Consider the following 23623-nt stretch of genomic DNA (forward strand, 5'->3'; position numbering starts at 1 on the left):
CAACCTGACGCTGTTCGTTTTCAAATAATATTGCATTACTTTGACAATGTTTTCTGATTGGTACTATTTTGTTCTTCAAAACGTCACATATATTTGTCTCTTTCTTTTTTTAAAATATGCGTTGTAGCACGCAGCAACTGGCCACCTGCATGCTCTTGCGCGCACTGAATAAGACAGCGCTATATGCAATCATCAGATTCAAATGTTAACAGTTATATAGCACGTAATGGAAATCAGCAGTTCTTAGCATTGCACCACGCAAGCTGTCATATCAACCGCCTACTGTAACTTGCTTTCTTTTTTCTTCGGTTATAGTCTTGAATAAAAGTGCACTTGTTTTGTTATACTTTTACATCAACATATGTCCCTGTGTTTGAGCTACATGGGCATGCTTAAAAAATACGCGTGTAATGCCACGAAAAGTGCATGCAGACACTTCAGTTCGCAAGCATTGGTATCACAATGCAGTCACAAGTACACTGCAGAGCTATAGCGAGTCTTTATGTGAAAACAGCAGTGTCAGATGGGGAGTGTCTGATGATTGCATATAGCGCTGAAGTGACTGCTCTTTACTATGCTTTCCTCTACATGTCCTGGAGTACAAAAGAAACAGCATACAGCAACATGTGGAGACTGGCAAGACTGTGGGAAAAAAAACACGTGGTCGTATGTATCGTGATAAACTGCAGAGCTATAGCGCGTCTTTATGTGATAACAGCAGTGTCAGGTGGGCTAGGGAAGGATCCTGAACGCGACAGAGAATGAAAAGTGAATTAAAAAAATAAATAAATAAAGCTAACCTTTACAAATATCATAAATTACACCGGCTGTTACAGACTGAAATCAAATGTATCTTTTTATTCTAAAACAGTAAAAAAATAAGAACACTTCACAAAGGGAAGTCATGCAGGATTGAACTCGTGACCTTCTGATTGCCAGTCAGCAACTGATACTGTTGCGCCACGTATAGTAAATGAGTGTCAATGTCGCACACTAAGGCGGCTTTTTTTGGCAGCGGCTTTTTTTTTTTGTACCTTTTGTGAAAGTGTTTCTTTGATATTTGGACTTCAGGCTTCATACATTATATAGTTTATGCCTACATTTTGTTACTAGAATATAAAAAAAGTTTCTGTTTTTAACAATGTGTTTACACAGATTACTGTAGAAACGCAACACAAATGAAATGCGTGTGTTCCAAATAACGAATTATTATTTCCACTCTAAAACTCCACTTCACTCCCCAGATAATCAATCAAGACATGAGCTGGAAAAAGTTCGTTTATGTTCTAAGTCAGTGGGGGGATGGAATAGCTGGCTGTTTGTAGCTTGTCTTTATCAGTACATTTAGATGACAAAAGATGCTGGCGGAGAGGAGAGAATGGTTTTAAGAAGCAATTTAAGGTGGGCCGGATCTATGAGTTTTTTTGTAGGCTCTGGTAATTCTAGTGTTAAAAGTACCATTTCACCTATAGAACCACAATGCATGCCTGATCTTATAGCCATGTACTGTAGATCCATCCCATGATGCTCTTCCTAGGAAACTCCACTCCTCAATATCTGTGTCAATTCAGGGTCAAAGGCACTGTTCCCCTCACATGCCAATTCCATAAGATGATCCACACTACTAACCCTCCCACAGAGAACCTTGCAGTAAAAGCCACCTTTGTGCTTGTTAACAGGTAAGTGCATATACTTAACTAATTCTATGACATTCTCCTTAAAACATTACATTGTATAAATTATTTTTCTTTGCATGACTGGTGATCATTTAAAGCCTAACTGTCAAAATAAGTGTGTTACGCTCTATTGTACAGCGATTGTTTAATATTATTTATATACTGTATATAGTTGTCAGTAGGGGATGTCTCAGAATCCAAAACCCTTGATATAACTACACAAACACAAGTCCCAAATTTGTAGCACATTTACATGTTTCTTCAAAGATGCACACACACAACCACACACATGTTGCATTAATCACTTCCACCCTTCCTCCAAACCTCTTCAGGTAAGCTTTGACCTCCTCTCCTCTTGGCTATAATTCCCTAAGTGAAGTGAGGTGGCTCCTTTTATGCCAGACCCGTGAGTACCTCCAGTGTCATAATATTACATTGAGAAGAACTTCAAGGTCAGGTGAAACCTCCTCAGAACGGGGATCCTCATTCTCAGATCCATCCTGGCCACACTCAAATGACCTAGTAGGGCTGACTAAATGGGACTAAAACTTCCAGGCTGCCTGGTGGGTGTGCACTAAGATGGTTCAGGATGGCAAGGGATGGCACCACCTAGCAGACTGGGGGAGAATACAGCCCTGATACAAAGTCTTCCCCTATCCTTATATTTCTTAGCTGTATCTAGGATAGGCAACATCATCAATTTCAGTCAGGACACCCATCCATCTGCGCCCCTCATGCACTGCATCAGTCTTTCAGCCAGGCAAGAAGCCTTCTATCCAAGTTGGGTAGAAAATCCATCACTGCCTTCATATACAGTATATACAGTATGTATGGACTCCCTTCCCTTACCTGGCTGGAAGTCCCAAGTGGCAAATGGACAGAATGAGTGGCAGGTTATTTCCTACCTTAGCCAGATATATATATCAACAGTCAGCACATTAATGAACTAATAAGGAAAATTGCACTAAGACAACTTGAAAATACAATAATTCAAACAGCTGTGCCATTTTTTTAGAAACTACCATTACCTTACCCAATTCAAATCCCATTTTCAGCAGTTTCAAGTATTTTTTTTCACTTATCAATTAATAATTTACAGAATTAAAAATAAGTGCAGTAGAGCATGCATCACCCAATTGTAAAGGGGACTGAAGATAGTCAGATTACAAACCTGATATTTAAGTATGTTAACATCTGTAGGTTTATTATAGCCTCTGGAATACACTTGATGCAGTTGTGGTATAAATTTAATGATTCGAGTGGTGCAAACAGACAGACATCTGGTGGAATTTCAGTAAATCTGTTTTTTGACAGATCTGCAAAAGAAAAAGAGAGATAAACATTAAAATTGTAATTAGTTAATTTTTATCTGAATTTAACTTCATTCATTACAAGAGGCCACATATAGTTCACATGGGGGGTTTGTGACACATCCAGGTGCATCACATATGAACCAATGTCATCTGAGTTTATTTAACAGGCCTAAAGGTTAAATGATAACCACTGCATATGGTTTAAAATGCATTGTTCTGATTGAATCTTGCGATCGCATGTATAGTACTTTTTCAGATATTCCATATAATGAGAGTAGTAACAGTTTTGTTGTTTTCTGTTCATGTTCAAGCATTATGATGTGCTGAATCAACAAGGAGAGAATGAAAAAGACAGAAAGATAAAAGGACCTAAACAGGTTAGATCAAGTTAAAATGTTTCTGTTTTGTTTATGGGTCATCACATTACTCTGTACATTGCACAATCTAAGCTTGTTTTCTGCAAAAACAAATGGTCTTGTTGGAAACCTCTTGTGGAGATATATAGAAAGAGCAAAACCAGTCATTCAAATGGTTAATATCTAATATCATGCACAACATTATAATACTAATCTACCGTATTTACAACTTTAAAGACTGAAGCACTAAATACTGCTAGTAAAAGGAGTTCAAAAATATTTTAGCATCTTTCATTTTGTATGCATACCACGAAAATACTTTGTGAATTTAATGATTTGACAATATACAGAATATACATACATAAAAGATCAATCACACCTAAATGAATACTGTTTAATCATGGTTACTTGGCTGAACAAACAGGGGCCTATGCTGAGAAGTAAAAAAGGGGCCAGGATTTGAATTCAGTTTTCTAGAATTATGAGTCAGTTGCTCTGACTATTACCATCACCCATGATGAGTGCATTCATTCCTTTATTAACCTTTTCTATATATGATATAATTAACTAGAACTTTACATGTAAACAGCGGGGTTAAGGGCACACTGAAAAATGACAGACTCAGTAAAACAGACAATCAGATCCAGCAATTTCCCAAGTCAAGATAATCACTAGACATAAAGTTACAGTAGGTCCATAAATATTTGGACAGAGACAACTTTTTTCTAATTTTGGTTCTGTACATTACCACAATGAATTTTAAATGAAACAACTCAGACGCAGTTGAAGTGGACTTTCAGCTTTAATTCAGTGGGGTGAACAAAACGATTGCATAAAAATGTGAGGCAACTAAAGCATTTTTTTAACACAATCCCTTCATTTCAGGGGCTCAAAAGTAATTGGACAATTGAATCAAAGGCTATTTCATAGGCAGGTGTGGGCAAGTCCGTTGTTATGTCATTATCAATTAAGCAGATAAAAGGCCTGGAGTTGATTTGAGGTGTGGTGCTTGCATGTGGAAGATTTTGCTGTGAACAGACAACATGCGGTCAAAGGAGCTCTCCATGCAGGTGAAAGAAGCCATCCTTAAGCTGCGAAAACAGAAAAAACCCATCCGAGGAAATTGCTACAATATTACGAGTGGCAAAATCTACAGTTTGGTACATCCTGAGAAAGAAAACAAGCACTGGTGAACTCAGCAATGCAAAAAGACCTGGACATCCACGGAAGACAACAGTGGTGGATGATCGCATTTCCATGGTGAAGAGAAACCCCTTCACAACAGCCAACCAAGTGAACAACACTCTCCAGGGGGTAGGCGTATCAATATCCAAGTCTACCATAAAGAGAAGACTGCATGAAAGTAAATACAGAGGGTGCACTGCAAGGTGCAAGCCACTCATAGGCCTCAAGAATAGAAAGGCTAGATTGGACTTTACTAAAGAACATCTAAAAAAAGCCAGCACAGTTCTGGAAAAAACATTCTTTGGACAGATGAAACCAAGATCAACCTCTACCAGAATGATGGCAAGAAAAACGTATGGAGAAGGCGTGGAACAGCTCATTATCCAAAGCATACCACATCATCTGTAAAACATGGTGGAGGCAGTGTGATGGCTTGGGCGTGCATGGCTGCCAGTGGCACTGGGACACTAATGTTTATTGATGATGTGACACAGGACAGAAGCAGCTGAATGAATTCTGAAGTGTTCAGAGACGTACTGTCTGCTCAAATCCAGCTAAATGCAGTCAAATTGATTGGGCGGAGTTTCATGATACAGGTGAACAATGACCCAAAACATACAGCCAAAGCAACCCAGAGTTTATTAAAGCAAAGAAGTGGAAAATTCTTGAATGGCCAAGTCAGTCACCTGATCTTAACCCAATTGAGCATGCATTTCACTTGTTGAAGACTAAACTTCAGACAGAAAGGCCCACAAACAAACAGCAACTGAAAGTCGTTGCAGTAAAGGCCTGGCAGAGCAATAAAAAGGAGGAAACTCAGCATCTGGTGATGTCCATGAGGTCAAGACTTCAGGCTGTCATTGCTAGCAAAGGGTTTTCAACCAAGTATTAGAAATGTACATTTTATTTCAAGTTATTTAATTTGTCCAATTACTTTTGAGCCCCTGAAATGAAGGGATTGTGTTAAAAAATGCTTTAGTTGCCTCACATTTTTATGCAATCGTTTTGTTCACCCCACTGAATTAAAGCTGAAAGTCTGCACTTCAACTGCATCTGAGTTGTTTAATTTAAAATTCATTGTGGTAATGTACATAACCAAAATTTGAAAAAAGTTGTCTCTGTCCAAATATTTATGGACCTAACTGTATACAACATTTGTTTACATGTCAACAATGGCAAAAACTAGCTTTGAACAAGTCAAGTCAAGTCAAGATGGGGAGCATGCACTGTTACAGTGCGTTGCTGCACCCACTACACGACGAAACAACTCAGGATCCTGGTTGGCAACCCCCCAGGCAAACACGTGGTCCAGTCCCACCATCCGGAAATGACCCTCTATCTGCTGCAGCCAGGTGTTATGTGGGTGACCTCTTGGCCTAGTCCAGCCACTCGGGTCCCCAACAATGAGGATCTTACGAGCTGGATCACCCTCGGGGAAATGCGCCACATGGCCGTAGTGCCATAACTGACGCTCCCTCACAATGCAGGTAATGTGTCTCATTTGGGACTCCATGAGCAACCACTCATTCGACACAAAGTCAAACCAACGGTACCCAAGGAATTTCCGGAGAGACACAGTACCAAAGGAGTCCAGCCTTCATCTCGGGTCACTGGACGGCGTCCATGTCTCGCAACCATATAGCCAGACAGGACCAGGACTCTAAAGACTTGGACCTTCGTCCTTTTGAAAAAATATCGGGAGCGCCACACACCCCTTTCCAGGGACCTCATGACCCCCCATGCTCTCCCAATCCGTCTACTTACTTCATAGGAACAGTCACCAGAGACATGACATTGCCAAGGTAAGTAAACCTCTCGACAAGGTCGACACTCTCTCCACAGACATACACACTGCTGATGGCTGTGCCCATGAGGTCATTAAAGGCCTGGATCTTGGTTTTTATCCAGGACACTCGCAAGCCCATACACTCAGACTTCTCACTCAGTCTCTCGAGTGCCCCGATCAGAGCCTCCATTGACTCCGCGAAGATCACAGCATTGTCAGCAAAGTCAAGATCCATGAATCTTTCTTCAAAAACAGATGCCCCACAGCCGCTGGACTCCATGACCTTGCCCAACACCCAGTCCATTCAAGCAGTGAACAGAGTAGGACCAAGAACACACCCCTGACGAACCCTAGAATCAACTGGGAAAAACACAGAGGTTCTGCTTCCACTCTGCACAGCACTCACAGTACCAGTGTACACGCTGGCCATGATATCCAGCAACCTCGAGGGGATCCCGCAAACCCTCAGGATGTCCCACAGGGCAACTGAGTCCAACGCTTTATGGAAATCGACAAAGACTGCAAAGAAACTTTGAACATAAACTTTGAAAGCTTTGAACAGAAATGTCAAAAAGAACTGGAAGTTATAAATCAAAATGTGATAAATGAGAGGAAAGTACATCAAAAGTAATTGTAACTGGACCCTTACAAATAAGTGCATACACAAAACCACAAAACATATATAATTACTCTGGTTGCCATGATGAGAGTGCACCAAAATAATTCATTAAACAAAAACCACACTAAACAAATTTCTGTTATGCATTTATAATAACAAAGGAATGACAAATGTGCAAGTTTTACTTATCTGCTTCTTTCCAATCTTTGACAGAACAGTTAATATGTTTCTACATGTTTACACATCTACTTTTAGTAGACTTACTTCTTTGGGATATTTACTTACCTTTCTGATTTATTTCTTGGGCTGTATTTTATTAGTTTGTAATATACAGTATAAAAGACTATGGATACATGTACAGAGTGTCTGTCAGCACCATTAATCCATGTAAAATCCAGATTTTTTTCACCCTAAATAGAATGTAACAAAACTGTATAGTATTTGTCAAGGTTATCTAGCGATTCTACAGACTACTGTGAAATTATTCCTGATTTAAGACACCAAAAAGTGAAGTCTGGAGACTGATCAATATTTAATTAAAGGTAGACATAACTTTCAAGAGAATCAAAATGCCTTAATGAATTTTGGCCGAAAACATCTGAACACAAATCTTTTAAACACTGTTATATATAAAAAGTAACAGAAAGAGGAGCATAGCAGAAGAATTTCAAATGTTTGTTTATAGAAATAACAGAATACAAAATAGCTATTATTACTTTTGAATTATCATTGCAAGTCACAAAAATGTATTAACATGAATTATTACACCATACACTTATATATTTGTAAAATACAATTCTAAGTACAGACCACCACGTAAACCAGTTCCTGGAAGGACTGAGTGTTAATACATTTTCTTCCCAGTCATTTAGTAGTAGTAGTAGTAATATTGTCATGCATACAGCGTAAAATATAAATTCTTACTTGTATGACCATTCAGCATGACATCCTATTAATGCTAATGACACATAGATTTTCTATTTAATTTTAGCTAATTTTTAATACTTTAAATCTTTAATCTTCATTTACTCTCTTTAGTTTTAATTTTACATAGCTCTCTTTAAAAAGCAGTCCTACACAATGTGTTTATAAAGTGATATACAGTACAGTTCAGTAAAAAGTGAACCAACAGAGATATCCTCTATCATCTGGACCTGTTTCTATTGATCTATTTTAATAAAATATTCAGTAAGAAATAAACGATAAGGACTCTCTTGATCCTATCGATATTATAATGTAAATCAATTAGCATGCAGATGTGATGACTGTACAGTATACACTTTAAAGTGGATTAGTGATACCATAGGAATTTGCACTTGTATGACTAAATATGGATTTGTAGTAGAGATGGGTTGAACACTCCTATTTATGTAAAAATGTGTTTACTATTCACAAGCAGTAAATTGATAAATTTTAAGTTCGTTTTTTTCCTGGAAAATGCAAAGTGTTTGTTTTTTCTATTCCACATTCAAAGCATACACTGTCAACTGATTTAAATAGTATTGTGTGTCAGTGTGTGAGTGTGGCCCATTAAGACTTGGGTACTGCCTTTTACCTGATGAAGACAGAATATGTGCTGGCTCTCCTTGACCACTTAATGGAGAAAATGGGTCCACAAAATACAGGGATGGATGCAAAGATGGTAATTCAGATAATTCATCTTTAATGTTAAAATATACTTTATGTAAAAATAGCACTGAATTAAATTTCACTCTCAAGAGATATAAAATATTTAAGCCCTGCGAATACTTTCTTTGTGGCCCCAGCACAGAGAGAAATTGTGGCTTAGCAGAGCTGTTATTGTAAAGTCATACTGTATACCAAAATTTTCAACATAAAAGGAAGGTCAAAAGCCAGCTCCCAGTTTCCTGCAGATAATACTCACCTAATGCCAAGTCATTTACTGACAATTTTCCTCTGACACTGATCCATTTTCCTAAGTATCTTCCTGGACATAAAGTTGTTTTTTTACCATATTGGCAGCAGTAAGACTCATTAAAATTTGCAACATACCTGGTCTTGACTGGTTCTATACCAAAGTTAATAGGTAAAATTCAGGGTAGCATGTTTTTAAAAACTAGATTATATTGTTTATTGTGACTCTTTCATATGACTGAATAAGGGTCTTTGTATGCAGGCAATGAATGAAAGCAACATATTCAACTGAATCTTAACTGAGTTTCTTACAGTGCAGCTTTGTTTGTATCTTCTTTCCTAATGCCAGCAACTCTTAATCAAGAAACAGCATACGTGTATCCAGAGTCTTAAATACCGCTGGTTCAAGGGTCATTTCCTGAAAGCTCTCAACACTCTGATTTCATGAGAATAAATGTAATATGCAATCATGAACTTTAAAATGGCTTTGTTCAAAAATGAACTGATACACTGACATCTATTTCAAACTGATTACATTTGCCTTCTTTGCATCAAAAATGAAAATACTGTATTTAACATTTTAATCTGTTTTAAAAAAACATACTTTTAATGTGCTTTGTAAGAATATAACAGCTCTTTCTCTTGACTGTTTATTTATTTTTTTTTAATGGATTTACTTTTGGAAACACTAAAGTACATTAGGAATGCAAATACCTGTTCACTAAACAATCACAATTTGTAAAATGACGACAGTATATCTCTGTTTTACATCACATTTTGCCTAGCTATACTTCTGTATAATTGTAATGAAGTAAAATTAATTACCTGAAATATCATTAATAACCCTAACCCTAATTTCATTATCCATTCATTGAACCATTTTCTGAGCTTATTGTTCTAAAAAACAGTTTATTGCAGAAGTCTTTATAATGGCTCACTGTGAATGCCTCCTATTAGTCAAGCCAGAAGTCAGAAGTGTAATTCCTTTGTGTGTTTTAGGAGGATTGTTAATGTTGTTTGCTATAATATTTCTGTGTAAAGTTAAATTCCCACAGGACAAAAAAAGGCACTATCTAAAGTGTCCAATTAATGCATATCATGTGCCTCTGAGATTTGTGAGAAAACTGTAGGAGCTTGGAGAAACCTAAACAGACATGGAGAATGTGTGGCCAGGCATAAGGACTGCTGGAGCTGTTAGGCAGCATCACTAACTATTTTACCACCCTGATGTTCCAAAGAAACTTGAAATGCATAAACCTACAAGTATTAAACAAAATTTTGTCAGTTAGTAAAAAAAATAAAACATATTTTATTTATATAGCAACTTTCCCAAGATCCAAGTATTAAACAGAAAAAAACAACATTGAATACAAATAATATTTGCATAAAACACTAAAGAGCGGTTAAACAAACCTCCTATGAAGAAAAACAATTTTGGACGGCGTTTTCCCTTGCCCGGACGCGGGTCACCGGGGCCCCACTCTGGAGCCAGGCCTGGAGGTGGGGGCTCGATGGCGAGCGCCTGGTGGCCGGGCCTGCACCCATGGGGCTCGGCCGGGCACAGCCCGAAGAGGCAACGTGGGTCCCCCCTTCCCATGGGCTCACCACCTATGGGAGGGGCCAAGGAGGTCGGGTGCAGTGTGAGTTGGGTGGTGGCCGAAGGCGGGGACCTTGGCGGTCCGATCCTCGGCTACAGAAACTGGCTCTTGGGACGTGGAATGTCACCTCTCTGAAGGGGAAGGAGCCTGAGCTAGTGCGCGAAGTTGAGAGGTTCCGGCTAGATATAGTCGGACTCACTTCGACGCACAGCTTGGACTCTGGAACCAATCTCCTTGAGAGGGGCTGGACTCTCTACCACTCTGGAGTTGCCCCCGGTGAGAGGCGCCGAGCAGGTGTGGGTATACTTATTGCCCCCCAACTTGGAGCCTGTACATTGGGGTTTACCCCGGTGGACGAGAGGGTAGCCTCCCTTCGCCTTCGGGTGGGGGGACGGGTCCTAACTGTTGTTTGTGCGTATGCACCGAACAGCAGTTCAGAGTACCCACCCTTTTTGGAGTCCCTGGAGGGGGTGCTAGAGGGCATACCTTCTGGGGACTCCCTCGTTCTGCTGGGAGACTTCAATGCTCACGTGGGCAATGACAGTGAGACCTGGAAGGGCGTGATTGGGAGGAATGGCCCCCCTGATCTGAACCCGAGCGGTGTTTTGTTATTGGACTTCTGTGCTTGTCACGGATTGTCCATAACGAACACCATGTTCAAGCATAGGGGTGTTCATATGTGCACTTGGCACCAGGACACCCTAGGCCTCAGTTCGATGATCGACTTTGTGGTCGTGTCGTCGGACTTGCGGCCACATGTCTTGGACACTCGGGTGAAGAGAGGGGCGGAGCTGTCAACTGATCACCACCTGGTGGTGAGTTGGCTTCGATGGTGGGGGAGGATGCCGGTCAGGCGTGGTAGGCCCAAACGTGTTGTGAGGGTCTGCTGGGAACGTCTGGCAGAGCCCCCTGACAGAAGTAGCTTCAACTCCCACCTCCGGCAGAACTTCGACCACATCCCGAGGGAGGTGGGGGACATTGAGTCCGAATGGGCCATGTTCCGTGCCTCTATTGTTGAGGCAGCTGACCGGAGCTGTGGCCGTAAGTTGGTCGGTGCCTGTCGTGGCGGCAATCCCCCGAACCCGCTGGTGGACACCGGCGGTGAAGGATGCCGTCAAGCTGAAGAAGGAGTCCTACGGGACCCTTTTGTCCTGTGGGACCCCGGAGGCAGCTGATAGGTACCGGCAGGCCAAGCGGAATGCGGCTTTGGTGGTTGCTGAGGCAAAAACTTGGGCGTGGGAGGAGTTTGGGGAGGCCATGGAGAATGACTTTCGGACGGCTTCGAGGAGATTCTGGTCCACCATCCGGCGTCTCAGGAAGGGGAAGCAGTGCAGTGTCAACACTGTATATGGTGGGGATGGTGCGCTGCTGACCTCGACTCGGGACGTTGTGGGTCGGTGGGGGGAATACTTCGAAGACCTCCTCAATCCCATTAACATGCCTTCCAATGAGGAAGCAGAGCCTGGGGACTCAGAGGTGGGCTCCCCCATCTCTGGGACTGAGGTCACCGAGGTGGTCAAAAAACTCCTTGGTGGCAGGGCCCCGGGGGTGGATGAGATACGCCCGGAGTTCCTCAAGGCTCTGGATGTTGTAGGACTGTCTTGGCTGACACGCCTCTGCAACATCGCATGGACATCAGGGACAGTGCCTCTGGATTGGCAGACCGGGGTGGTGGTCCCCCTCTTTAAGAAGGGGGATCGGAGGGTGTGTTCCAACTACAGAGGGATCACACTCCTCAGCCTCCCTGGAAAAGTCTATTCAGGGGTCCTGGAGAGGAGGGTCCGTCGGATAGTCGAGCCTCGGATTCAGGAGGAACAGTGTGGTTTTCGTCCTGGTCGCGGAACAGTGGACCAGCTCTATACCCTTAGCAGGGTCCTGGAGGGTGCATGGGAGTTTGCCCAACCAGTCTACATGTGTTTTGTGGACTTAGAAAAGGCATTCGACCGTGTCCCTCGGGGAATCCTGTGGGGGGTACTCCGAGAGTATGGGGTACCGGCCCCCCTAATAAGGGCTGTTCAGTCCCTGTACGATCGGTGCCAGAGCTTGGTCCGCATTGCCGGCAGTAAGTCGAACCCGTTTCCAGTGAGAGTTGGACTCCGCCAGGGCTGCCCTTTGTCACCGATTCTGTTCATAACTTTTATGGACCGAATTTCTAGGCGCAGCCAGGGTGTTGAGGGGGTCCGGTTTGGTGGGCTCAGGATTGGGTCACTGCTTTTTGCAGATGATGTTGTCCTGTTTGCTTCATCAGGCCGTGATCTTCAGCTCTCTCTGGATCGGTTCGCAGCCGAGTGTGAAGCGGCTGGGATGAGAATCAGCACCTCCAAATCCGAGACCATGGTCCTCAGCCGGAAAAGGGTGGAGTGCCCTCTCAGGGTTGGTAGCGAGATCCTGCCCCAAGTGGAGGAGTTCAAGTATCTCGGGGTCTTGTTCACGAGTGAGGGAAGAATGGAGCGTGAGATCGACAGGCGGATCGGTGCGGCATCCGCAGTGATGCAGGCATTGCATCGGTCTGTCGTGGTGAAAAAGGAGCTGAGCCGCAAGGCGAAGCTCTCAATTTACCAGTCGATCTATGTTCCTACCCTCACCTATGGTCATGAGCTATGGGTAGTGACCGAAAGAACGAGATCGCGAATACAAGCGGCTGAAATGAGTTTCCTCCGCAGGGTGTCTGGGCTTTCCCTTAAAGATAGGGTGAGAAGCTCAGTCATCCAGGAGGGGCTCAGAGTAGAGCCGCTGCTCCTCCGCATCGAGAGGAGTCAGATGAGGTGGCTCGGGCATCTGATCAGGATGCCTCCTGGACGCCTCCCTGGTGAGGTGTTCCGGGCACGTCCAACCGGGAGGAGGCCCCGGGGAAGACCCAGGACACGCTGGAGGGACTATGTCTCTCGACTGGCCTGGGAACGCCTTGGGATTCTCCCGGAAGAGCTAGAAGAAGTGGCCGGGGAGAGGGAAGTCTGGGCATCTCTGCTCAAGCTGCTGCCCCCGCGACCCGACCTCGGATAAGCGGGAGACAATGGATGGATGGATGGATGGATGGACTAAATAAAGATATACTGTATACAGGATATACAAAGCATTGAAATAGCGTAAGAGACAAGAGACCAGAATAAAATACAAAATATGAATATTATAAGAAAACCCTGAACAAATAACATAATTTCAGGTGTAAACACATAAGCAGTTTTGAATATGTATCTTTCTTTATTATCTCACTTCTTTGCCTTCTATTATGGATATTCCCGGTGTTCCTCTACAAGTCTGTATTTACCAAAATTACTGATAAAGCAGCAGAACTTAAGAAAATGCTCCAACATAAGCCTTGTCTATGTACTAGTATACTGCCACAATTTTAAGAAACAAAGAGGCAAAGGGAGCCATTTTGATTTACAGACAATCTACAATTTTTGTAGGTACAGTGGCATGCAAAGGGTTTATCACCCTTACTAAAAATGTCTGTTACTGTGAATAGTTAAGTGAGGAGTACATGAACTGATCACCAAAAGGCATAAACTTAAAGATGACACATTTCTTGTCAGCATTTTAAGCAAGATTAGTGTATTTTGTACAAATATTTGTATAGTGAATAAAGGAAAGGAGCACCAAGCAAAAGTTTGGGCACCCCAAGATATTTGAGGTCTCAGATAGCTTTTCCCAAGGTCTCAGGCCCCCATTAGCTTTTTAGGGCTATGGCCTGTTAACAGTCATCATTAGAAAAACACAGGTAATGCAAACTGCAAAGCTATATAACTTCTCCGACTCCTTAAACCTTGTTCCAACTCAGCAACCTTGGGCTCCTCAAAGCAACTGCCTAGCACACTTAAAAATAAAAAAATTGATGCTCACAAAGCAGAAGAAGGCTACAAGAAGATAGATAGCAAAGTGTTTTCAAGTAGCTGTTTCCTCAGTTTATAATGTTATTAACAAATGACAAGTAACAGAACAGTGGAGGTCATGTTGATGTCTGGATGACCAAGAACACTTTCTGAAAGAACTGCTCATTGGATTGCTAGAAAGGCAAACAAAAACCCCTCTTTTACTGCAAAAAACCTTCAGTAAGATTTAGCAGTCTCTGGAGTGGTGGTGCACTGTTCTACCTTGTAGTGACACCTGAACAAGAAAAACCTTCCTATATCCTAGGCACAAACTTCAGCACCTGAAGTTTGCAAATGAGCATCTAAACATGTCTGATGTATTTTGGAAGTCCTGTGGACAGATGAAGTCAAAATAGAACTTTTTCGCCACAACATGCAAAGGTATGTTTAGAGAAAAAATGGTACAGAATTCCAGGAAAAGAATACTCTCCAACTTTTAAGCATGGGGATAGATCGATCATACTTTGGGCTTGTGTTGCAGCCAGTGGCAGAGGGAATATGTCACTGGTAGAGGGAAGAATTGATTCAAATAAATACCAGCAAATTCTAGAAGCAAACATCATACCACCTGCAAAAAAGTTGCAGTTAACAAGAGGATGGGTCCTACAACAAGATAATGATCCGAAACACACCTCAAAATCTACAATGGAATATCTCATGAGGCACAAGCTGACCATTTTGCCCTGGCCCTCACAGTCCCCCACACCTAAACATCATTGAAAATCTGTGGATTGATCTCAAAAGAGGAGTGCATGCAAGATGGCCCAAGAATCTTGCAAAATTAGAAGCCTTTTGCAAGGACGAATTGGTGAAAATACCCTAAGTAAGAACTTAAAGACTCTTAGCTGGCTACAAAAAGTGTTTACAAGCTGTGATAGTTGCCAAACGGGGTGTTACTAAGCACTGACCATGTTGGGTGCCCAAACTTTTGCTTCAGACCCTTTTTATTGTTTTGGTATTTTGTATCTATGAATGATGGAAATAAAAAATCTAACCTTGCTTGTGTCATCTTTAATTTATGCCTTTTGGTGATCAGTTCATCTTCTGCTCACTTAACTATTCACAGTAACAGACACTTTAAGCAAGGGTGCCCAAACTTTTGCAAGCCACTGTCCTGCTTCAAACCATATGCAAGACACCACAACCTCAAGACTAGATAAAAAAAAAAAAAATCACATGTGCTTTACACCAAGCTAATGTGGATCCATTGCTGTGACCTATTCCAACTTTCACGACAATTAATGAAATAAACTACCATTTATAAGCATCGGGCAGAACTTTATTTTGATTTTCTTCCTGTTCTGTCTTTCATACCATTTTAAGTAGTAACATAAAATTTTTAGCCTTGTCGTTATTTGTTCACAGGCCTCGACTCTCTAGAGATCACACCATATGCAACATTCAAGCATCGTCTTGCTCAGTTTAAGGACCATTCAAGCTTGTCAAAAATAACATTCAGGAGAACTCTGACAATAACTTCTGTCATTAATTTCATTGTTTTTTTTGTCTCCCAAAATCTATTTTAGATTTATGAATCAGTCCTTTCAACAGCTAAATGGTCCTTTCACAGACCCAACCAATTATGGCCTCCGTCATATTACATGACTTTTCCTACAGTTTTCAGGCACAGCCTTCCTTCATTTACAGAATCATAAAAAAAATCACAGTGAGTTGTAAATCGCAGCATGTGCTTATTACCGTCAGAAATATAGCATGACACAGTAATAGTGATATTAATAGCTCCTACACCTCTCTTCATCTCACTAAGGCAAATATCAAACTGCAAATTAGAAGGGTGGATTCTTGTGTCTGCGAGTGTTAAGAGTTGATGAATGCTCAAACGGACACACGACGCATACAATGTAGTGAAGAAGAAAGGCGGCTGCAAGGATAGAAGAAAGGTGAATTTTATGGACTGGTCTACTCCATGCTGATTTTCTGCCAAAATGTGGCTCAATGTGACATTTGGAACTGGAATGAAAGGAAGTGATGGACTCACGTGTAATCAGTCACTCCCTGCAGATCCTAGTGTTGTAATTTGATACCTTTATTGGAAATGAGATTCTGTAACTGCAGTCGTTAAACCTGACAAGTCTCATGACTAGAAGTCATATCGAGTCCTATAGTGGGCACCAGCCTGCTCTGTCATCAGAAAGGTACCAAATTATAATATTGCCAGCTGATGAAACAGCAGTCATTAATTATAATATGACTAAATATTACTCTTCACTAGATTTATTTACATTATAAAACTAAATCAAGACTAAATTGTACTTTTTTTTTTTTCTTGATCAAACTGTCCCTCCTCAACCACGTAATACAGCAATGTTTAATGGACTAAATGACACAATTAACATTTGACACAAACAAAAACCTGAATTTTATATTTCTAATGTCAATATGAACATAGACTACAAGCCTCCAAAAAGTTGCGTTATCCAATAAAATGCTCTTTGGATTGGTTATGTGGCATATATTTATATTTCAGTTCTCAGTAAATGGCAACTAAAGACAATAACTGCATTAGACAAGACTAACAAAGCTTGATAGCCTTGTATACTTAACCTGCAAAACACCCCGCCTGTCTTGGTCTAGTTTAAATCAGTTTCTCATACAACAGTTCTCTACGACTTAATCATTCTGCTTCATGAGACCCGTAAGTAAAAGCCATCAAGCCCTTAAGCCTGCAGCCAATCACTTGAAAACCAGCTGACTTTTTCCTTTATGATACTGTACGCCAATCTGAAAAGATTCATAGTGAAATGTTTCAAAACAGGTTTAAAACACTGACCCTAATTTGATATGACATGCTGAGGTTACTGCTGCTTTCACTTAAACAGCTGGCCTGCCTGACAACAGCTCATCTCTAGGGTAATGGATTGTCACACAGGCTGGCTAGACATAGCCATGCTAAACTTGGACTTTTCATGCCGCTTTTTAAATGTGCAAATGTAGTTTTATAAAAGTAAAACATAACAAAATTAAAACAAAAATTATAAATAAAATCACAATAACAATGACAAAAACAGTCCTACCATTTCTAAAGTGTCATCTGTTTGAAGGCTATCTTGACTAGGGATGTTAAAATCCACAACATTTGGTTAACATGTTGCATAAATAATCATAAAGGTGTTGACTTTTATACAGAATTCAGAACATGACATCAAATTATCACAGTTCAAAGTTAGCAGGTTCAAACTTTCAGCATATTTTTGCATATTCTAATGAGCACTGGAAAAACACTTCAACAGCAATATGAATCTGTACCTGCTGGCATGACAGGGATGCTCCGTTGGTTGTTCCATATTTTATGCTTATGAGAAAGTATCATTCCAAAGTTAATCTACAGTGAGAAAGACCACACAGTCCCAAAATGCAATTTGTGCTTATTCAATATGGGAACGAAAATACACAATCTCACAACATGTACAGTAATGTGGCATACATTTATATTTCACTAACAAATCTTGATAGGCTTACATACTTAATCTGCAAAACAATCCAAACAAAACACAATCCATAAGTAAGGGGAACCATTTATCAAAAAGTGAAATGCTAAATCAAGCTTGTGAAACAAAATGAAAATATGCTTTTCTTAACTTGCTAGCCCCCACCCCCCACCATACAACAGTCACAGCAAAGCCTACTTTTTCAATTCTTCAATATCTACACTGTAAATTGCTATTCAAAGAGGACACAAACACAGACGCCACACATAATTTGGAAAAGTACAGAAATTACTCTATCAGCAAAGGTTTCTGATATTCTCCTCTGTTGACAGATTCTATAAACTCTGAAAGTGAGGGTGTCTCAAGCACATCAACAAATAAAAAGCATTTAGACAAATGAATGTAAAATATGATTCATACACAATCCAAAAAGATCTCTGCCTTCAACCCCTACCGTACAGAGTGTAATGTAAATAGAGAGTGCCATCTAAAATGGTCCTCACCTCACCAGGGAGGCGTCCAGGAGGCATCCTGATCAGATGCCAGAGCCACCTCATCTGACTCCTCTCGATGCGGAGGAGCAGCGGCTCTACTCTGAGCCCCTCCTGGACGACTGAGCTTCTCACCCTATCTTTAAGGGAAATCCCAGACACCCTGTGGAGGAAACTCATTTCAACCACTTGTATTCGTGATCTTGTTCTTTCAGTCAATACCCATAGCTCATGACCATAGGTGAGGGTAGGAACATAGATTGACTGGTAAATTGAGAGCTTTGCCTTACAGCCCAGATCCTTTTTCACCACGACAGACCGATGCAGAGCCCGCATCACTGCGGACGCCGCACCAATTCGCCTGTCGATCTCATGCTCCATTCTTCCCTCACTTGTGAACAAGACCCTGAGATACTCCACTTCGGGCAGGACCTCGCCCCCAACCATGAGAGGGCACTCCACCCTTTTCCGGCTGAGGACCATGGTCTCGGATTTGGAGGTGCTGATTCTCATCCCAGCCACCTCACATTCAGCTGCGAACTGATCCAGAGAGAGCTGAAGATCATGGCCTGATGAAGCAAATAGGACAACATCATCTGCAAAAAGCAGTGACCCAATCCTTAGTCCACCAAACCGGACCCCTCAATGCCCTGGCTGCGCCTAGAAATTCTGGCCATAAAAGTTATGAACAGAATCGGTGACAAAGGGCAGCCCTGGTGGAGTCCAACTCTCACTGGAAATGGGATCGACTTACTATCGGCAATGCGGACCAAGCTATGACACCGGTTGTACAGGGACCGACCATACTCCCGGAGCACCCCCCACAGGATTCCCCTAGGGACACGGTCGAACAAATTTTCCAAGTCCACAAAACACATGTAGACTGGTTGGGCAAAGTCCCATGCACCCTCCAGGACCCTGCTAAGGGTGTACAGCTGGTCCACTGTTCCGCAACCAGGATGAAAACCACACTGTTCTTCCTGAATCCGAGGTTCGACTATCTGACAGACCCTCCTCCCCAGGACCCCGAAAAGACTTTTCCAGGGAGGCTGAGGAGTGTGATCCCTCTGTAGTTGGAACACACCCTCCGGTCCCCCTTCTTAAAGAGGGGGACCACCACCCTGGTCTGCCAATCCAGAGGCACTGTCCCCGATGTCCATGCGATGTTGCAGAGGCGTGCCAACCACGATAGTCCTACAACATCCAGAACCTTGAGGAACTCCAGGCGTATCTCATCCACTCCCGGGGCCCTGACACCAAAGAGTTTTTTGACCACCTCGGTGACCTCAGTCCCTGAGATGGGGGAGCCCACCTCCAAGTCCCCAGGCTCTGCTTCCTCATTGGAAGGCATGTTAGTGGGATTGAGGAAGTACTCCCCCCACTGACCCACAACGTCCTGAGTTGAGGTCAGTAGCGCATCATCCCCACTATATACAGTGTTGACACTTCACTGCTTCCCCCTCCTGACACGCCGGATGGTGGACCAGAATCTCCTTGAAGCCGTCCGAAAGTCGTTCTCCATGGCCTCCCCAAACTCCTCTCACACCCGAGTTTTTGCCTCAGCAACCACCAAAGCCGCATTCTGCTTGGCCTGCCGGTACCTATTAGCTGCCTCCAGAGTCCCACAGGACAAAAGGGTCCTGTAGGACTCCTTCTTCAGCTTGACAGCATCCCTCACCACCGGTGTCCACCAACGGGTTTGGGGATTGCCGCCACGACAGGCACCGACCACCTTACGGCCACAGCTCCGGTCAGCCGCTTCAACAATAGAGGCACGGAACATGGCCCATTCGGACTCGATGTCCCCCACCTCCCTCGGGACGTGGTCGAAGTTCTTCCGGAGGTGGGAGTTGAAGCTACTTCTGACAGGGGACTCTGCCAGACGTTCCCAGCAGACCCTCACAACACTATCGAAGCCAACTCACCACCAGGTGGTGAACAGTTGACATTGTATAGGATGTCACAAATGATATTTCACAGAAACATACTCTTAACCCATCTGCTTTACTCCAAATACTGCTGTTAAGGCAGCAGAGGTGGTTTTAAATCCAAGGACGTTTGAGAACATATACAAAACCCAAACATGTGACCCAGCAATGCAGGTGCATGATTATACTGCTCACATCTGGGCATATTTTAGACATTGCTGTGATCCATATATGTGATCCATTAAAACTTTTACTGTATATACTCACGTATAAGTCGGATCTTGAAACCCAAAAAATCGATCATAAAATTAGACCCCGGCCCGTTCAAAAATGTGACACTTCAATTTTTTTTAAAATCTTCTTGCTTCCTCCAATCTCACTCCAGTTTCTCAGTCACATCGAATTTTGTCGCAGTAGCACAGCTACAAATTTCTTTCACCACATCACGACTTTTAATTTAAAACCAGCTTTAAGTTTTCTTCTGATCGAATGCTCCACCGTAGATAAGGGATGCTCTTACAATAAAGGTGTATGAGGGTGTGAGATACAAAAAAACACAAAACAGTGTAAATGTCGCTTTGTAATAGTTAGGGTATTTCTGTGTGGTCACGTAGGCACAAAACATAGAAAAAAAAGTCATGTTCTCCGTGGTTACTCTCTCAGGTGGGCGTTAGCATTTCATAATCTCTTGGACCAATAGCGTGAGTTTTCTGCATTCAACTTATACGGCCGACATTATAAAATACCATAAATTATACAGTAAAATCAAGCCCCGACTTATCCGCTGGAGAACTTAAACGCGAGTATATATGGTAATTGATTTATGGCATACTTGGCACATAATGAATTTCCATGTATTTTATTAATGTCTTAATGCCATTTCTTTTCTGAAGTTATAACTGAAAGATGTCTCAATGCATGTTCAATAATCTAGGTAAGGAAATTCTAGAAAGTTGATTCTGTTCATCTGGACATAGTTCTTTTCCAGGGAGATACGTTACATCACTCATCCAAGTGACTTCCTCAGTCTCAGTTGACTGCAGGTTTTTCCAACCTTATAAACAGTACCTTTGCATAATGACCGAAACTAGCACCATTGACTAACAATGGGCTATGTGATCAATGATATGCAAATTGTCCGTTGATCAATGGCCATGAGTACCATTCCCAGAGAGTTGGGGAATGGCTGCAATCACAGCATTGTAAGATGGTAAAAGATGTACCCTTAGGCCCCCTCCTCGGTTCAGAGATGGTCGTTCCTTTTTCACGTAAATGGCCTCCTTGACTCCTTGTTCAAACCAGCGTTCCTCCCTGTCCAGGATTTGCACATCTTCATCACTGTTGTGCCATCCGCCTCGCCAGTGCTTGTTTGGTTTCTCTGATGTATAATTCACAGCAAACCTCTTGGCATTTAACTGTGTAAACTATATTACTCTGTCTGTGCCGGGGCACCCCGTCCTTGGGGTGGACCAATTTTTGCCGTAGCATGTTTTGGGGTTTGAAAGCCACCGAGACCTAATGTTTTGAAAAAACGCATTTCAGCTGTTCTGACACTCCTGACACATAAGGGATCACCAAAGGTTTTTGCTTAGGCAGCGGTTGTCCTTCCTCTCTCCTGGAATTGCTTAGAGCATTCTTTAGGAGTCTTTCCTGGTTTGACAAAAGTCCAGCTGGGATAACCACATTTTCTCAGGGCCTTTTTGAAATGATGTTCTTCTGCTTCCCTGGCCGCTGTGTCTGTTTATAAGGTTGGAAAAACCTGCAGTCAACTGAGACCGAGGAAGTCACTTGGATGAGTGATGTAAAACAGGCATCAGAAATCTGTGCGGCCCGCATGACAGATCCTAGTTAGCACTGAACTTGTACAAAATGATTACTATCGTTTGTGATTGAATCATTCTGCATCTTCGGTGTTACTTATTGACTTTTCTTACTTCTGCCTTCTGACAAAAGCGCGTTTTCCCATGGCATTACGGTACCGGAAACGTCATCTGCTAGTATAGCCACGAGCCTTGACCAAAGTTAATGAGCCGCAGCATCACAACTGAAGTGCTAGGCTGCAGCAGGGATGGCCTTAGGCATGTGCAAACTGTGCACCTGCACAGTGCTGCCAAATCCCAGGGGCCGCCACGCCAATATATATTGCATATAAAACAGAAAGAGAAAATAACGACACAGCTGACGGCAATGTGGCCGAAAAAACATTCTGTTTCTTGTTAATTAGTACGCTGTATTTACAAATGTCGCTAGAATCGGAGCAGTAAGCTATATGTAGTATTATAATGTTTTGCCGTAATGAGAATATCATGGGCCGCCACTTGATTTTCAAGTTAAGGACAAGCGTATATAGAAGCGTGTCATGAGCACGAGGCGGCTATACAGTGTCCGCAACAGATGTGGCCATCCGCCGTGCATAAGATACCGTATTGACATTGCCAGGCAAAAGGGCCACCGATTCTTTCTCTGCCCAGGGCCGCCACGAGCATAGAGCCGCCCCTGGCAGGCTACACTATTGACTGGGCTGCTGAGACTGGCCACTGGGCAGAACTGACCATCACGAGTAGTAATAGCCCGCATATTTTCACGTTTTTTTGCTCTAGTTTCATGTAATTTTGTGCTAGTATTGTAACGAACAGTTAGTGCAGACTACAGCTGAAGATCTGAAGTGGACGCGAGAAGTTGGTGAGTTGTTTATTAACATATTTTTGTGATTTTGAGTTTGTAAAATTATTGTAGGTCAGGTGGCTTTTTGCATATCGGCTTATTTTACAACATAAACTTTGAAGTAAACTTAGTAAAGTAAAATTTGATTTTTGGAGGATTTGTTTTCCAACTTGAATTACTGAGCAATGAATTCAGTGAGCATTTTTGTGATTTCAGTTCACACAAACATGCAGGGCATTGCGCTGTTCTCTTACAACGTTGAGAATGCGCCTGAGAATATCCAAATGGAATTGATTGAAGTGCAGTCAGATTCTATTCTGAAGGCAAAATACAACGAAGTTGGTGTGCCAGGCTTGTATGCTTACCTGCCACCCTCGTATGTGCAGATACGTAAGTTGGCATCGGAAGTACTGTCAATGTTCGGAACCACTTACCTTTGTGAGCACTTGTTTTTGTTAATGAAAGCTACCAAAACCCCACATCGCTCAAGACTTACTGTCGAGCACCTTTCATCCCTCATAAAAGTTGCAGCTGCACAAGATTTCAAGCCTCATATTGACAAACTGGTTACTAACAAGAGATGCCAAGTGACGGGACAAAAGAAATAAATCTCACACTGTAAGGCTCCTATATAAGCAATGAATATAATATAATGAATATCAATCATCAAGACACTATATAAAAGCAGTCGGGATTGTCCTTCCGTCCCGTGAGTGCAAAGCGTAGCGGTATTCCGTTTATCACAGACTTACTACTTGCGGTACGAAGCGACGCGATGTGAGCAGAGTTCTGGTGCTCCCATCGTTCCCTT

General features: G+C 42.3%; 1 protein-coding gene across 2 annotated transcripts in view; it reads right to left on the bottom strand.

The window, feature by feature from the left end:
* Window positions 1-23623, bottom strand: part of lrch2 (leucine-rich repeats and calponin homology (CH) domain containing 2) — a 212949-nt gene that overhangs the window by 83524 nt on the left and 105802 nt on the right. For both annotated transcript variants that reach the window (XM_051934686.1, XM_028815629.2), the window contains exon 2: window positions 2848-2992. In XM_051934686.1, coding sequence (XP_051790646.1) covers window positions 2848-2992 — 145 coding nt within the window. The remainder of the gene's footprint in view (window positions 1-2847; window positions 2993-23623) is intronic.

This window comes from Erpetoichthys calabaricus, chromosome 12, assembly GCF_900747795.2.
Source record: "Erpetoichthys calabaricus chromosome 12, fErpCal1.3, whole genome shotgun sequence".
Classification (NCBI taxonomy): domain Eukaryota; kingdom Metazoa; phylum Chordata; class Cladistia; order Polypteriformes; family Polypteridae; genus Erpetoichthys; species Erpetoichthys calabaricus.